General features: G+C 56.6%; 1 protein-coding gene across 4 annotated transcripts in view; it reads right to left on the reverse strand.

The window, feature by feature from the left end:
* Positions 1-17,285, reverse strand: part of Lingo1 (leucine rich repeat and Ig domain containing 1) — a 79,979-nt gene that overhangs the window by 3,699 nt on the left and 58,995 nt on the right. The window contains exons 1-2 of one of the 4 annotated variants that reach the window (XM_047539867.1): positions 13,998-14,616; positions 4,053-4,185 (exon numbers count right to left, since the gene is read on the reverse strand). The exons of 1 other annotated variant lie outside the window; for it this stretch is intronic. In XM_047539867.1, coding sequence (XP_047395823.1) covers positions 4,053-4,185; positions 13,998-14,047 — 183 coding nt within the window. In that variant the 5' untranslated portion in view covers positions 14,048-14,616. Of the gene's footprint in view, positions 1-4,052; positions 4,186-4,402; positions 4,506-13,997; positions 14,617-17,285 lie in introns of those variants that run through there. 2 more of the 4 variants (XM_047539869.1, XM_047539868.1) reach the window with 2 other exon arrangements.

Genomic DNA, 17,285 nt, shown 5'->3' on the forward strand with positions numbered 1-17,285 from the left:
CCACCTCCCCACGTGGAGAGTGCTCCTCCTCCAAAGACCCTCCTGCTGTCTGCGGTCTCTCAGGGCTGCAGTCACCTCCTCCTAGTACCAGGGTTCTGTGCAGCTGCTAGAACCAGAAAAGCAGCCAGATTCCCACAGCCCAGATGGACAGCCCTGGAAGGGCTGGTTCACACTGCACAGCAAGCGCGTGAGGCTTGTTAAAGTTGGGCCCTGAAGAAACATGGCACTTAGGTGTGGTGACAAGAGATGGTGCCAGGGATTGAGTACAGGCTGCGGGTGGTGAGCTGGGGTGGGTGGGAACAGCCCCTCATTATTCTCCTGTCCCGTGTTCAGAGGAATCCCCCAGATCCCTCCTGCCCCAGCCTGCCTTTCCCTGCCCACCTCCGTGGGAAACTGGCCTGGCAAGCAGGCTGAGGAGGGGCTCCAGGAGCTGCTGCCTTCAGGTGCTGGCGGGTGGACCAGACAGTCTGCAGAGATCTCTTGCTGCTGGTGGGTAGAGACCCACCTCTGCTCCTCCACCTTAGCACAGCATCTCTGAAACTTGGACCTGAGAAGGGCTCACTGGATGCCAGGGAGGCCCATGTTGGGTGTCCCACTCTGTCTCAGCTCAGCCCCTCTTCCATCCCTGCCACCTTCCCCACCTGTATACAGTCTTTGCTTCAAGGCCACAGATCACCCATACTTGTTAGCTATACGTCAGCTGTGAAGGCAACTGAGGCTCAGAGATGCTGTGGATGTCCAAGGACACCTAGCCAGCAGAGGGAGCAGATGTGGGGTAGAAGCTCTATCTGTCAGATTCCAATGCCACATGCATTGGAATGCTCTACTAGCCTCCCAGGATTGACAGATGCTTCCTGGTTGTTGATTGACTAAGTGGCCGATTAACCAGAGAGGACTCAAGAGTGTCAGTGACGTGTTATAGAATCTGGAAGGTTTTGTTTTCCCTGAGGGCTCTGTCCACCCCCTCCCCCTGTCCCCAGTCCTTTCATTCTCTCACCAGATTCTTCTATGGCTCAGCTTCTCCCCACCCCACCCCCACCGGGCCATTTTCCACAGTCACACACGCTCCAGTGACCCACCAGAAAAGCAAACATCCTGACAGGCGATCAATAAGTAATTGGGCCAGTAGCTGGGACTGGCGCGGGTGTGAGGTTGGGGACCTCAAGAGGTAAATAGGACTTTTAGCACCCAGCTCAGGGCTGGGCTGGTGGGTGGTGTGGGAACTGCTGGAGAGGAGATCGAGGAAGGAGAGGGGTGGTGAGGACACAGGCCCCTTGAGATGCTGGTAAGTCCCTCATACAGAAAGTACCTGGCCTTCAACATTGTTACCACCTGACCTTGACCTGCCCATCAACCTCCTTTCCTATCACTCTCCCAGCAATGCCATCCAGGTATCCCTACCCATGCTCCCATCGCTAAGCCATCCCCTTCTGGAGAACTGTCCTAGCCTCTGATCACAGCAACCTTTGTGGCTTTCCACTCCAAAAGCCCTCTCTTCTGTGAAACCATCCTTGGTCCACTCCATCAGGTAGCCTCCCACCTACAGCATTCTTCCTGTCCTTAGGAGGATACTGTGTAATCCTGTTTAGCATTCCTCATTCCAAAAGTGATGTGACCCCGCTGGCAGACAAATCATGCTACAAGATGATAAAGAGATAAAGCTAAAGAAAGGAGGTCAGTCAGGAAAGAATGCCACAAAGCCCTGCATAGTGACCGAAGTGCAGCTTCCTAGTGACCTGAGCAAAGAGGGAAACCTGCTTTAAGCCTCAGCACTTGGTGCCTCCCCTGTAATGTATGCTTCATCCTGGGCCAAATAATTACTGGTGCATTTGTCCTACCTGCTAGTATGAAGGGCCCAAGGTGTGTCACAGAACAGGCCCTGATGAATGTTCTTTGAAGGGAAACATACGCATGAGTGGGTTTTTGCAGGGGTAGAAGGAAGTCCCTCTAATGGGGCTAGACCTGGAACAATAGTACCTAGGGTGGCTTTTTTTTTTTTTTTTTTTTTTTTTCCAGTATTGGGGATTGAATCCAAGGGTGCTTCCCTTTAAAAAATTTTTTTAGACCGGGTCTCACCAAGTTGCTGAAGTTGGCCTCAAACTTGCAACCCTCCTGCCTCAGTCTCCCAAGTTGCTGGGATTATAGGCATGAGCCACTCAGCCCTGATGATACCTAGGGAATTTAAATATGTTGGTGGAAAAGCTGGTTTGACTTGCCTTGTGTAGCTGCCACCCACAAGCCAGGCAGTTATACCCTCGGTGTGATGGGTCATGCTTCACAGGACGGGACAGCTCTGGTGGACACATCCTCTGAATCATCTCATCCTGTCTTTTGGAGGTGACTGGAAGGTGTGGACACTGAGGCCTGGAGAGGCTATGCCCTTCTGGCCTAGCAAGATCACAGTCTACCAGGCCTAGTCATCTGTGGATGCTGAGGGCATCGTGTCTGAGGGGCAACGTGCCACCCTTGCCTTCCTGGCACGGTCAGTCCTGCCGGCTACCCTGTGTTGCTGCAGAGAGGTATTTTATGCATTTTAATCAGTGCTTTATTTTGGATCCTTGCCCCCCGAAGGGCTTTCCACAAGGGCAAAAATTAAAAATTAAACCAGTAAATAAAAAGAAAATATAAACATCAAAGGCAGGCAGGTAGGTGGCCTAGGACAGCCATGTCCAGGGCATGATGCACAGAGTCTGTGGTGGCCTGAGTTTCTCTGGCCCCAGCTCAGGGGTTGTTGGAGTGGGGCAGTGTGCACAGAAGTGGAGCCATCAACTTGCCCTGCACAGGGCGAGCCCGGGCTCTGCACTGACCCCACAGTAGGGATGGACAGGCTGCAAGTCACCATCCACACCCTCATGTGCTTGACAAGGGCCATAAGCAGTTCTCTGCAGCCACTGTGGTCACTGTGTGACCTCGGGCAATGCCTGCCCTCTCTAGCCTACTTCCCCTGCTGCACCACGAGTGGCTGAGGGAGTTGGCTAGAAAATGGACTTTCTGCAACTGGCAGTCAAGGTCCTTAAGCCTGGTTAGGGGAGGCAGGGGAGAGAGGCTCGGGCCCCACACTGCAGCTTCACCAGGGCTGGAAGAATCTAAGCAAAGGTGGCCCCAGGCTGGCTGGGGGCTAACATTTGGGTTGTTGCCTGAGGGGCTCAGGGTGAGGAGAGTAACTGGTGGGGAACGGGCAAGGGTCACCCATGGGTGGGCTTTGGGAACCACTGAGGAAGGCCAAGAGCTACCCTGTTCCATGACCAGCATCTGGAGGACCCTAGGGGGCAGGACTGTGCCTCCTCCACAGCACTCAGCCCTGCCCACACATGCCAATCAGAAAAGGGGAGGGACTAACATATGGAGACCTCCAGCAATGGGCTGAGCATGGGGCTTTCCACACACTGCCTCAGAACTCTCACACCAGCAGAACCTGCTTCACAGATGAGAACCGAGGCTTCAGAAAGGGAACTCGCTTGCCCCAGGCCAAGGCTACAAAGCTGGGCAGCAGCAGAGCTTCCATCCCTTGGTGGGTCTGCCTGTCCCCAGAGCCTCCTGGTGTGAAGCAGGATTCTCCAGGACAGGACCTTGCAGGCCACCCTGGGGAGGGGCCAGCATGTCATCACTGGGCTAGGTTGAGGTCCTAGGGCTGAGGGAAGGTGCCAGTCCTAGCAGCATGCAGGCATCCTGCTTCCCCAAGCGCAATGGCCAGAAAACAGCCTGTGGAGCAGCCTGTGGGTTTTCAGTGATTTTCCACCGCACCCTCTCCCAGGCCCACCACTGCGGCCTGTGCTCAGCTCTCACCTAATTTGGGGTGGGCCACAGCACAAGATGAAAGGTTTGGTTCTTCTGGGGCTGCAATATCAATATTTCCTGGCCCACCACTCAGCATTCTCCAGGGATAGCGGGGAGCCCCAGCACACACAGGCATGAGATTTGGCACCGAGGTGTCTGCTCTAAGGCCAGGGACCAGGCTGACAGCGCAACAGGGTTTCTGGGTTCTCAGCCTGGCTGGGTGGCCCAGGCAGTTTCCTCTGGGAGCAGAGGCGGGTGACATGAGCTCGTCTTACCTGCCACTCAGCACTCCGGGGGCTAGGTCTGCTACAGGATGGAGTGAGGAGGGAGGCAGAGCTGGGAAGGGGGCTGGAGGGCTTTTGCAAGTCTGCCGAGGGCTGCCCACGTCCACTGCCAAGGAAGGACACACTGGGAGAACAGGAGAGGGGGGTGTGACAGAGAGACAGGGAGACACAGGGAGACACAGGGTGGGTAAAACAAGAGAGAGGGGAAGAGAGTCAGGGAGGACAGCGGGTGGAGGCAGGAGGAAGCCAGGCCCCAGGGCTGACAGCAGGGACGCGTGGCAGAAGTCAGGGAGACGCCTGCGCTTGCACTGGCAACTCAACTGCACTCTCTGGGCTCCTACCTCGTGGCACATGTCTCGAGCCCTGGACCTGTCACTGCGTCTTATATTCACTGTCATCCTTCCACAAGGGTCTGACTGTCCTTTTCCAAATGGGCAGGTTGAGACTCACAAGTGAAGATACTCAAGTCAGGTCACCAGAGAACAGAAGATCTTGGCACACAGACTCGTCTGTTCCCAAGTCTCTGCCTGTCCCAGGCCCTTCTTTCTTCAGCTCGAGGCGCCACTGGATCCAACATTTAAAGGCATGAAAATGCCTGTCACAAGAAAATGCATTTGCTCAGAGGTAGCCAGAACCAAGTGGATGGGGTGGCCTGAGGGCCTTCCAGAAAGCACTCCATGGTCGCCCCAGCCTGGGCCCTTCCTCTCGCTGCTCCAAGCTAGAGATCTGCGATGCCCTCACAACCCAGCTCAGGGTCTCCTCCCCATCCAGCAGCTCTTCTCACCCCCAGGAAGAAGGCGTCGACCTCCTGTGGGTCCTCTCTGGGCCTCAGGCCACCCTCCGCCAGGCACTGGCCGTGTTTCCTTCCCTCCCTCTAGCCCAGCGTCTGGGGCCCCCAGGTTGAGAGCCCCACACAGAGCTAGGCCTCACTCGGCGCAGCACCCCTGCGTTTGGCCTCCCACTCAAAGGGACAGAGAAAGCCCACCAGACACCTGTGGGGACCGCCCATGAGGCTATGGGGGTGGCCTGCGAGAACGCTGGGTGCAGGACTGTACCCCGACCTCTGGCTGCCAGTCTAGGCTCCACACGGCCTCCAGGAGGTGGAGCTGGCAGCAGCCCACTTGGCTCAGGCTGAGGCAAGCAGGCCCCCCAGGCCAGAGGCAGGGGAGGGTGGTGTCCAGACAGCACGGGGCAAGCAAAGGTGCTCTGGTGGTGCTGACCTGTGGCCTAGTCAGTTTGAGAGCATCCAGGGACTCTTAATGGCTTCTCTCCTACCCCAAATCCTGACCCCATCCCTAGACTCCTTTACAACAGGCTACTTTCCAGGCTTCCTGGGGCTGATCCCCGCTGAGGTGTGAATGGCTGGTAATGGCTTAAGGTGTGAGCGCTAAAGGGGAGTTTCAGTCAGCGGCCAGTATGATCTGGCTGGGCTGGGGTGTCCAAGGCAGCAGGGCTCATCTCCTGGCATGGGGGATGGGGCAGGGTGCACTAGGGACCCTGAAAAGAGGGGCCCGCCCCGGCAGAGGTCCTGCAGGAGAAATCCAGGCTGACTAAGCCAGTCTGGGGTGGCCTCAGGTCTCTGTGTCCCTCCTCGGCTGGCCTGCCTGCCTTCGCTGGCCCTCCCCTCTCCCCCTCTCCTCCTCCAGCTGCCCCCCACGGGGAGAGAAAAATCAACCTGGAAGAAAATTGAGGTCATGTCCTTTGTCGTGTATAATTCTTTATTTTTCTCTTGCTCTTGGTTCTGGCAAAGAGTTGCTGAGCCCCTGGGGTGTGTGTGTGTGTGTGTGTGTGTGTGTGTGAGAGAGAGAGAGAGAGGAGAGAGAGAAAGAGGGAGAGGGAGAGAGAGAGAGAGAGAGAAAGAGAGAGAGAGAGAGAGAGAGAGAGAGAGAAAGAGAGCGAGAACACCAGTGTGTGGCCTCTGTGCATGTGTGTGTCTGTGCACATGTGCGCACGCGCACTACTATCCCTCCTCACGCCACTCTCTGGCTCTTCCTGGCCCAGAGCCACCAGCCTCATCTCTCAGGCACAGGTGGAAACTCAATCTTCTCCCACAGAGCTCACCTGGTCTCTCAGCTACCTGTGGTCTGCTGGAGGGTGCTGACCGGGCCTGGTATGGCTACCCGCCTGCCTGCTGCTGCTAGGGAAGTGGCTTCCCAGGCAACCCCGACTGCCCTGGACTCCCCGCGTCGCCCTGGGAAGCACTGGTCCCTGCACTTGAGGGAGGAATGTCCCTGCCTACCCCACACCCACCCTACCAGAGCACAGCCCATTTCAGGAGAAGTCAGCCTTCCGGCCAGCCCGCAGCCCCAGGCCATTTGTGGGATAAATTATGAATTTTAATTGTCAAAGCATCTTAGTGTTTAAAGGCTTCTATATATAGGCTCTGCCCTCCAGGAGTGGCCAGCCTGGTGGAGAGAAGCAGGGTGGGGCAGGGACTAGAGGAGGCTGACTCTTGGGGAGCTAAGGGCACTGGGCTCCAGGCCGCCCTCCAGCACATGTGCCTTGCTGCCTGGGATTGCGCAAAGCCCTGCCAGCCCCCTCCCAGGCTCCCTGTGCTGGGCCTGCTCAGCGGACAGCATCCCCCTGGATGGGTGCTATCCCAGAAGTGGAAGGATAGGCAAGTGTCTTACGTGGGGTGACATGAGGTGGCCCAAGGAAAACCCAGGTCCTGCTCCCCCACATTTCCCTTCTTATAAGACACCAACTCAGGCTCTTGGGGACAGGAGGGCACTCCTGAAGTTCTCTGCCCCATCTCCTGCCCAGGCCAATGACTTAGACACTCCTGCCTCATATAATCATTTCCTCATATCTTCCTGTGACCCCCAGGTACTCCTCCTGGATACTTCAGTTCTCAGGGCTCCTCCACCCTGGGAACAGGTCAGTCTGACCTGGAAACTAGCACCACTGCCTGGGATAGCCATGGCCTTGGGCTTGGGATAGAAGAGCACAGTCTCATAGACCCAGGGCGGCGGGCAGGGGGAGCTGCAGGGAGTCAGGGGATTAGCATGGGATCTGGGATCACCAGAGACCTAATAATTATGAGGATGATGGTTGGGGAACCCCTCTAGAGGCCTCTGGTGAGCCAGCACTATTCTAAGCATGTTGCATATAATCCTTCATCTTATCCCACAACAGTCCAGTGGTAGATACTATCATTATCCCCATTTTGCAGGTGGAAAAACCAGAAGCACAAAGAGGTTCTGTAAATTTGCTCAAGGTCACAGAATTAGCATGATGTGAACCTGAACAGTTTGGTTCCAGAGTCTATGTTCTGCATTACTTCCTTATGGAGCCTGGTAAAATGAACAGACGCTCCCACAACATTGACTAGGTGCCAGGAATGAATCTGTTTAATCTTCACAACAACCCTAGGAGGCTGGTTGTATTAGCCCCATTTTATTGACTAGGGAACTGAGGCACAGAGGGGAGATAGCATTTGCCCAAGTTCACACAGTGATAAGTGGCAGAGCTGGGATTAGGCTGGGGGCAGTTATCCTCAGGCTGAACTGACCACTCTTGCATATGTCCTCTCTCTGATTCAAGTTCAAGCTTGATGATCTGCATGATCTTGGGCAAGTGACTTCAGCCCTTACGACCACAAACTCCTCATCTGGAAAGGGATGGCTGACTTTATGCTGCCCTCACAGGGCTGTGGGTAGAGAGTTCAGGCAGGGGAAGGGACAAGACATTTACAGCAAGCACGCACACCAAGTGTCTTCCAAATGATCCCGCCAGTCCTCCCACATTAACCCCACTTTACTGGTGAGGAAACTGAGGCTCTGAGCCATTGGTCCACCTGTTCAATGTTCTAAGTGTATCTGACTCCAGAGGCATGACAACCTTAGAGATCATCACACAATAAGAAAACAGGTCTAAGAGCATCAGGGACTTGCGTAGGCCCCACAGCATAGGGTTGGGAAAGAACCTCAGGGCTGGGGCTTAGGAAGAACCCCAGTCTCCCAACTGCTGCCACCTTCTCTCCCTAACATCATGCAAAGATTCAAAAACAACCACCCTGATACATCAAAAACCAAGGTCTGACAAGTTATTTAAAACATGGATTGGCAAACTATCAATAAAAAATAGCCATTCTGACACTGGCTGTTCAAAGTCCTCTCTGTTCAATTGAATCCTGGCCATCTCCCTGCCCATTCTTCCAAGTGGGTAAACTGAGCTCTGTTTCAAGGAAGTGATGAGCCCTCTGGTCACACACACACAGGTGCTGTGCCCGGCTCAGGCACAACTGATACCATCACCCGCTGCCCCATTCATGAGAAGCCCACACTTGGTGGGGGGAACTGGCACCTCTGTGAATCTCTAAGGGGCACAATGAGGCCCAAAGTGCCACGTATTCATTGCGGGCCGAGCACAGCCAGGACCCACTGGTGGAATCATACAGGAGACCCATTCAGCTCAGTGGGAGGAATCAGATGGAAGATCAGATGGCTTAAGAAGGAAGACCTACCTTCGAAGTGAGCAGCTCATTGCAAGTAGCATGTGAGCAGAGAACACAGACCAAGGACACTGCAGGACATAACCCAGCAGCCCCTCTGGGCGCTGAGATGCCCCCTTCTTGCCCCCAAGTAAAGGATTTGAGATAACCCCCTGTGGGCATCAGTAGTCCTGCAAAGCCCAGCCAGAAGCTTGCTGGCCAGGCTCTGCCCCCTCCTAGGGCTCAGATCTGGTTCTCTGCAGAGGGAAGCAGAGGAGGTGGCAGGGAGAGATTAATTTCCCGAAATGGGAAAAAATAGAAAAACACACACACACCACACACCCTAATAACACGTAATAAGAGGTTGGAGATGAGGAACAATGCCCTGGTAATGTCACCCTGGCGGCAATCAATTTGGGTGTCACATGAAATAGGCATAATTATTCCACCAGCCCTGGCGCTTGTCTCTAACCAGCTCCAGGGGCCCAGGCCCGGGCGGGGAAGGCAGCGTGGAATCAATGGTTGGTGCACCAGGCTGGCAGAGGGAGCCACTCCAGTGAGCCTGCCAGCATGGCTCTGCAGCCCCTCTGGATGGGCAGAGGGCTTTTGGGTCTTGTGACTGGGGACCCTTGAATGCCCCGGAGTCACCTTGCTTAGCCGCCCCTTGCTCACTCCATGGGCAGAACAATCAGAGAGGACTCCCCAAGGAAGTGAGAATGAGGGGGAACAAACACACATTCGTTCCATCCACCATTCGTTCCCTGGGTCACCAAACCCTTGTTAAGCACTCACCAATGCCGGGCCCCATGCCAGGGGCCAGGCTGCAGAGGACTGTGGAAGAAGGGGGCCGTTCAAATAATGAAGCATGGGTTCCCTCCCTCACTCAAGCTGGGACCACCCCTTTTCATCCTGGGGGTGGACACAGAGCCACCAGGGCTCCTGGAATTTGCTGTTCTCTTTTATATTCAGTGTGCAGGGACTTAAGCTCTCCCCTCCCTTCCTCCATTCCCATTTCCTTGGGGACTCTTTCCTGATGGTTCCTGCCCATCCCTGACTCAGGGCTTGTACAGACAGTATCCCTACAACTGGGAAACTGAGGTTCAGAGGGGATGATCCCTAGTGAGCATCATTACACACCGCTACTGCCCATCTCAACCCCATTTCCTACCAGAAGCCTTGAATCCCAGAAATGCAAATCAAGGTTATAATGAAAGACCATTTTACACTCAATCAGTAAAAACCATGACAGCTGACAGGCCAGAGTTGGCAAGAATGGGGGGGTGGGCAGTGGGAACACTCAATCCTGCTAGGGCAGATGTAAACTGGTCCAACCAATAGGGAAAATACTTTAGCCCATTTCCTAGGAAAGCCAAACACCAGCATGTCCTATGACCTGGCAATTCTGCTCCTAGTTGTGTGCCCCAGAGATGCTCTGCATATTGCCGCGGGAGATTGGACAAGAGGGTCTGTGGTGACATTGTTCATAAGCACCAAAGAGGGAAACCAACCCAAATGCCCATCAACAGGAGGAGAAGAAATACACTGGACTGTGTTCAAGCAGCAGAGCTTTAAGCGTCAGTGGAGATGAATAAACTACAGCTACTATTATTTGCAACAATATAGATGAAGCTTAAGATGATGAAGAAAAAAAGCAAATTCCAAAGGATGGCACATGACTGTTCTTCTTATTAAGCTCAAAAATAACCAAAATGGAACAAATCCATATACATTTAAATATATGATTTTATTTTATTTTAAAAAATGTTTTAATTTTAATTTTTTTCTTTTTCAGTGCTAGAGATGGAACTCAGGGCTTCCTGCATGCCAGGCAGGGGTCTAGCACTGAGCTGCATCCCCAGCCCCACATATATGATTTCAAAGAGCATCACTGAGAGTGGCAGTTGCCTCAGAAAAGGGGACCAAGGGAGGGGATGTGGAGAAGCATAGGAGGTGGACATCATCATCAAGATGCCAGTGTTCAAGTTGGAGAGCAGGTCACGCTGTTCATCATATGATTATTACTACTATTACCAGTACTAATACTAAATACATGAATTGATTAGTTAACAGGTCGGCCTGAACCACTGAGCAAGAGCCTTGACCCAGAGGCCGGGGTGCATTCTAGAGTGAGTCCCAGGCTTGTGGACTGGGGCCTGAGGCAAGTCAGGCCACCTCTCTGGTTTTTTCTCAGCTATCAAATCAAACCTCTGAATCACCTACAAGGATCAGACTGAGAGCATCCTACTGATATAAACTCTGAGCAGCTAGCATTCATTAAGTGATTCTGTGTGCTGGGTTCTAAGTGTTTTGCATATATTAGCACATTTAACGGTCACCCATTCATAGCTGGTAGATATTGTTGCTGTTGTCCTCACTTTATGGAAAAAGAGACTGATGCTCAGAAAGATTAAGCTGCCCAAAGTCATGGGGCTAGGCAGTAGCAGAGGCAAGATTCTAATCCAGGTCTCTGGCTCCAGGGTCCACACTCTTTAACAGCATCATTACAAAATAACATTGAATAAACTGAAAGCACAGGGGTAGATTGCTGTCATACAGCTCTGCTGGCCCGCAGCACTTCAAGATATTCATTCATTCATTTGATGCATAAACAAAGGCCAATGTCAAGAATGCCTCAAATCCATTTGGAAATGACCCTGCCTTTTCACACTCTCTCCACAGAGAACCTTCCATGACCCTGGAAGCCCTGCTTCCTGTGTCTCTGCAAAGCCTGCTACTACTTTAGCACTCAGGCAGTCTCCCCTCCTAAAGAACTAGATCAGCTCCGCCCCCAGGGAGAGCCCCTTTCTCTGAGAGCCTGCACATGCCACTGAGTCCCCTGCCTCGGCTCTCCAGCTCCTGCCTGGAGCATCCTTAGCAATGCGATACCCAGCTCTGCCCATCCATGTAGGCTGAGGACATTGTGTCCCCTCCAGGTAGTTCTTGCCACTAGGAGCTGCTAACAGCTGCACCCTCCCAAAGTCTGCCCCATCCCAGGGGCCAGGCAGGGGAGCCAGAGGGATGGGTACTAGTCTTGTCCAAGCTGTTCAAGGCAATCAAAGGGAACCATGGGAGGGCCTAACTCAGAGTTGAGCAGGCAGCTTGTCCAGAAGGCGCAGAATAAATGCACGCAGGAATGAGGTGGTACAACATTAGGTGTGAACCAGTGAGGTTCTAAGCCTGGGGGAGGAGGGCCAGTGACTCGGAGCAGACGGGAAGGCTCCTGGGAGGAGGGGTCAGAAGGAGAGGAGAGGGTCTTTTGGGTAGGGATGCTAGACCAAGCCAAGTGAGGATGGGGGCATAAGTGGGGGAACTGATGGGAACAGAACAGAGAGCAACCAGAGGGCAAGCACCAGAGGGAAGAGTGACTCTGGGGGTAGAGGCCTCCATCCTTCCAGAGTGCCAACACAGGACAGCTAAATCAAGAGACCTCTGCCAGCAAACCAAGGCCCCAACTCTGGAACCATGACCACCTACTGCCTCCCCTCCCTGGTCCCTCCTGGCCCCACTCCCTTACCATGTGCCTGACACGCTACCTCATGCCTCTGTGGGACCCTGCCCAAGTCACGAACTGCCTCACTCTCAACTCCCCCATCCTGCCCCCAGCCCAGCCACATGGCTCCAGCTTCTTCTGCAAGTTCCCAAGGGGCAGCACCAGTGGAGCTACCCCTGCTACCAGGGGCCACTCAGGCTGAACAGCAGCTCATTCTGGAGGGAAGCAGGCATGTCCCTCTGGAATCCTGGTTTTTCAAAAACAATATCCAGTATAGGAAAAATGGGTGCTCAGAGGTAGGGAATGGAGAAGACCCCCAGGATCAAAGAGGCTCATGGCTGGGTAAAGTGGTGTCTCCACCTTCCTCTATCCACACCCCTGTGACTCCAGCCCTAGGCCTACAAGTCACTGAACGGCCGCCTGCAGTGCACACCCATCCATAAAAGCTGGTCCCTCAGGTTTGGACCCACCCTAACTCTGGGCCTGGGGAGCACTGAAGCCTTAACAGAATGGTACCCAGGATCAGGACCAGAACCCCAGCCAGGGCCACCACACACTTCCGATGGCAGGAGACAGAGACTAGAGCCCTCGGTCTGGGGGGGCCTGTCTCACCTCTGCCAGACCACCTCCAGGTGCTGCCTGGCCCGCTCTCGAGCCCTTCAGCACGGCTCAAGGAGTTCTCGGCCTCTTCCCTCTTGCCATCCCTTGTCTCCAGCCATAGGTAGAAAGCAGGAAGGACAGGTATGCTGTCCCAGCACACCAAAGGCGAGCACCTTCCCGGTGGTGGGAGGACTCGGAGCCCTCCCAGCCCACACAAGGACACACAGCCCCGGAGTAGTGGACCCTCTTCCTTACCGGCATTCCTCACTGGATGTGGGGAAGCCCCAGGCTCCCCCGGCAAGGGAGGCCCCAGTGCTGAAGCCTTTGGCACAGTGGCTAGCAGGGCTGAGCGAAGAGCCAGGGCCCAGGCTGGGCTGGGCACCCTTTGGCTACCCAAGCCAAGCAGGGAGGGTTGGCAGGAAGGGGCTAGCCCAGATGGAGCTGCCCCCATCTCAGGGCCTCTGGCACTCCCATCCATCAGGACAGAGCTGTTTCTATTATCCCACATGACCCTTCTCCCCCACCCAGAACCCAGGACCTCTGAGAACAAAGGGGAGGTCCAGGCACAACCACAACTGGACTGGGACCCCACCAAAAGCCCAGAGCAGACTGTCCACTGGCCTGGCCCCACCCCTCCTCCTCAAAGTGGGATCCACCCAGAGAGACAAGTCTCCTGGGGCTGCGGTGGAGGGCAGAAAGCACCATAGCCCACCCAAAGAGGTTGTGTGGGGAGCAGGAGGTTCCTTCCTCACCTTCCTCTTAGAGGCTTGTTCCCACCTCCCACCCTCTGCCTCAGAACGAAAAGTGGGGCAGGAGGAGGTGAGAAGCCAGGCTGAAGGCAGACAAAGGGGAGGCCCCTAAAGGGTTCCTGGGTTCTCCTCTGCCCAAGTCCCTCTCCTCTTCACCTCGCCCCTCCTCATTTTCCCTTCCCAGGGCTGGAGCTTGGGCTTGGGGCCCAAGCTCCTTTGGGGAGGGAACTGCCATACAGGCTGGAGCCTGAGGAGAACCCCAGTCCCTGACCTGTGTCCACTGGCTTGGGAGTGCCTAGTGCAGGAGAGGGCTGCCTGGGGGTATCGGGTTCACTGAGACAGGGGCTTATCCTTTGGATGACCAATGCTCAGAATGGGAGGAATGGTGGAGAGACACCAAAGCAGGAATGGGATGCCGGTAAGGGACCCTTCACAGCTTCCCGTCCCAATTTACCAATCTGGAAATATTAGGGTACAGAAATAAGAAAGGAGGAATTATTTCTGAGGCTTGGGAGGGGATCAGGCCTGTGACTCTCCCAAAGGAGGTCTGGGTGGCACCCGAGTGGCTTGCATCCCCAGGAGGGCGAAGCCTGGGCCGCTAGAGGCCCCCAGGGGCACTCGCCGCGGGCTGACCGCTCCTGGCTCGCCACCACCGCGGGGCTCACCTGCATCTCGGGCGCGCCGTCCGTCCGCTCGGCTCGGTCACCAATCGCATGTCTCTCCCGCCGGCCCGGCCCCAGCCCCTGCCCAGCCCCCTCCTCCGTCTCCTCCTCCTCTTCCGACACCTCCGCCCGGCCGTCCACGCGCCCTCGCGGGGCTGGCGGTCAGTCTGTCTACCCCACGCGGGCGGGAGCCAAACCGGACCCGGACCTGGACCCGGGGCCGGGGCCCAGAAGTGGGAAGGCGGAGGCCGCAGCCCCGGCGGGCGGAGGGGCGGACGCGCTCAGGACGTGCGACGTGGGCTCCACCAGCCTCGTTCTGCCCGCCCGGCCGGCCTGGAGCCGCCGCCGCCGCCTCTGCCGCTGGGGCCGGGGTCGAGGCCGGGCGCGCTCCGCAGCGGGGCCGGGGCCAGGGCTAGGGCTGGGGCCGGCGGGCAGCGGCCACGCATGCTGCTCAGAGCCCCGCGTCGCGAGAGGGGCCGGAGCGGCGCGGGTGGGGACTCCGCGCGCTCCGGGACCGGCCGCTGCCGCCGCCCGTGCTGTCGTCCGCCGCCCGCTCCCGCTCCCGCGCCGGCTCCCGCCCGGGCTCCCGCTCGGGCTCCGCGCTCTGCCGCGGCGCGGGGAGGGAGCGCAAGGAGCGAGCAGCGAGCCGGGGAGGGAGGAGGGACAGAGGGAGGGAGGGAGGGAGCGAGCGAGCAAGCGGCGGGAGCCGGGCGGGGGAGGAGAAGGCGCGGCCGCAAAACCAAAGGGGGCGGTAAGGTCTCCTTTTGGCGAAGAGGGGGAGAGCGAGGAGCGCCCCAACCACTGCCCTGCACCGATGGGGCAATGAAACTGGCAAGGGGGGCGCAGTTGAGGGCGCGCCAGTCTCGCGTCGGAATAGGCGCCCCCGCGCTCTGATCTTGCACAAAGCAGCGCCCCTCTGGGTTCCTGGCTCTCCACGAGTCCCGGGTCAGCCCGGCCCAGGAGAGTCGGGCCTGCGGTTCTCCCTAGGTGTGTGCACCGGTTCGCGTGTGATTGGTCTGGCCACATGCGTGTGCATACGAGCGCCAGTGATCACACGTGTTAACTGGTACCATCGCACACTGCCATGTGGACGAACACACACGCGAACGGACAGGGCTCCCCACCTGGCCAGGGTTGTTTGGAGGGCGGCATGAGAGAGGGTCAGACCCAGAGCCTCTGGCCTGCGCTTCTCGAAATGTCAGAAACCCTAGAAAGGCCACATCCTAGCGGTCCTGGGACCAAAAGCCCCAAAAGACACCGAGGAAGCCGCGCCGACTCCGCGGTTCTAACCCGGTGCCGGGTCTTGCTTCCGCATTTGCGGCGGGTTGGGGGTTGGGGGGTCCCGCCCTGCCTGAATTCCTGTCCAGCAGAGGGCAGCAGGCTTCTCTGACCGGTTGTGGCAGGGGAGCACTACACCCAGTGACCAGAAGAGGGCAGTGCAGAGCCTCAATCTGGGCTTGGCCGTTCTCACCTGGCTCCCAGAAGGTCTTGCGGGGAGGGAGAATCCTGGTCTAGGCTTGAAATAGCCCCCAAGGAATGAGACCTCTCCTTAGAGATCCAAATCCTCCTTGACCCACAGATACAGAGACTAGGCAGGCAGGATGCCTTGGCAAAACCTGCAGAGTAGGCTACCTCCTTGGGACCTCACCTCCTTCCACTGTACACCCTTTCCATCTCCTTGAAGCCAGATGCCCTTTAATACCAACCAGTTTTATTAGAATCATCATCAACGCTGTCACCGCCAGGCACAGTGGCCCCTTCTCTGTTAGCACATTACTGCTCTCCCCATTAGCACATTAGTGCTCCTGATACCTTGAATCCACAGGGATAGGAACTCCTGCAGGCAGAGAAAGAAGCTGAGGCTGGGAGGGAGGGAGACTAGCCCAAGGCCTGTCAGTCTCTGGGGCAGACCCCCAGACCCTGCTCCCCGTGCCTCACCCTTCTCCCGAGAAGCTTGTCTGACATTCTCTGCAGATGCCTGATTGGCAAGGAGAGGTCACTCCCCACCGCACCCCCTAGCACTGCCTTGCTTTCCACAGTTCAGCCTCACACCCGCCCCCCGCAAAGAGTTGCACAGACCTGTTCCAGCTAAACCGCTTCTGCGTACCTCTGTCTCACTGCCACACCACTGCTCTGGACAGTCCGGCCTGGTGAACTCTCCTTTCTTCTATGACTAAGTCCATCCTCATCCCAAGCCTAGCTAGAGCCCCTTCCCAGCAGGTGTCCACGCTGGGTCATTACATTCATCTTCCAAAAACCCTGGGAAGAGGCGCTACTGTTCCTTGTGATAGAGAGAAGGAACCCCAGGCTCAGGGATGTTAGGTGACTTGCCCATGGTCACACAGCTTCTAAGGGCTGGAAAGGGAATTTGAATCGCCTTCCAGGGCTGAGTAAACCAGTAGGAGGCAGGCTTGGCAGAGGGACTTACAGGTGGGAGGGGAGATGGGGAGGCGGGCACAGGAGTCCCCCTCCCTTCCAGAGTCCAGCGAAGGTGGCTCCCCGGCCCATCAACACCGCTCTCCCCCGGACCCCTTTTCCAGGCTCCAGCTCCCCCACCCTGGCTGTTTGTGAGTTACCGGTGAGCTCCCGCCCTCCCGCGCCTCCTCCTCCCACCAGCCCGACAGGAATAGACGCTCCCTAGCTCCTGCGTAAAGGCTCCGCCAGACCCGCTGCGGGGCGGGGGCGGGGGCGGGGGCTATTCCTGGTGCGGCGACTGACGCAGACAAGGCGCGGCCACAGCAGATCTCCGCCCCCGACTCACCTGCTCCCTGCCTCAGTGATCTCGGCGGAGAAATGGGGGAGAGCCCAGCGTCCCCGCCCCCAGTCCCAGATGCTGGCTGAGGAAGTTGGCGTCCCAGGGTGGGGTCTTTGGCGCCCACAATGATCTCTTTGCGTCTTGGGAGGCTGCAGGGATGACGCAGAGCTGTCTGCAAGGAACTGCCCCACAGACTTAGTCCTCCATCTCAACAGTAGCTGAGCCATTTCCTCTTCCCTGTCTCCAAAAGAAATGAGCCTCTCAGATGTCCCCGCCTTAGTCCACCAACGGAAATAATGGGGACTGGGAAGCTTTGGGGTGAGAACTTGGAGTTGCCCTTTTAAAGTCTCAGCCGGAAGCTAGGCCCTGACCTCGAGTGTATGGAGTCTACTCCTGAGAATCCCCCAATATGATGCCTCCCAAAAGGCGTCTCTACATCCCGCCTGGTGGTGTGGTCCTCAACATGGCACTCTCAGGTGGCCTAGGGCCATGGACAGTGTGAAAAGTCAGGATGGCCCTGTGGAAGACTTCCCTGA

Source organism: Sciurus carolinensis, chromosome 2 (genome assembly GCF_902686445.1).
Source record: "Sciurus carolinensis chromosome 2, mSciCar1.2, whole genome shotgun sequence".
NCBI classification, from domain to species: domain Eukaryota; kingdom Metazoa; phylum Chordata; class Mammalia; order Rodentia; family Sciuridae; genus Sciurus; species Sciurus carolinensis.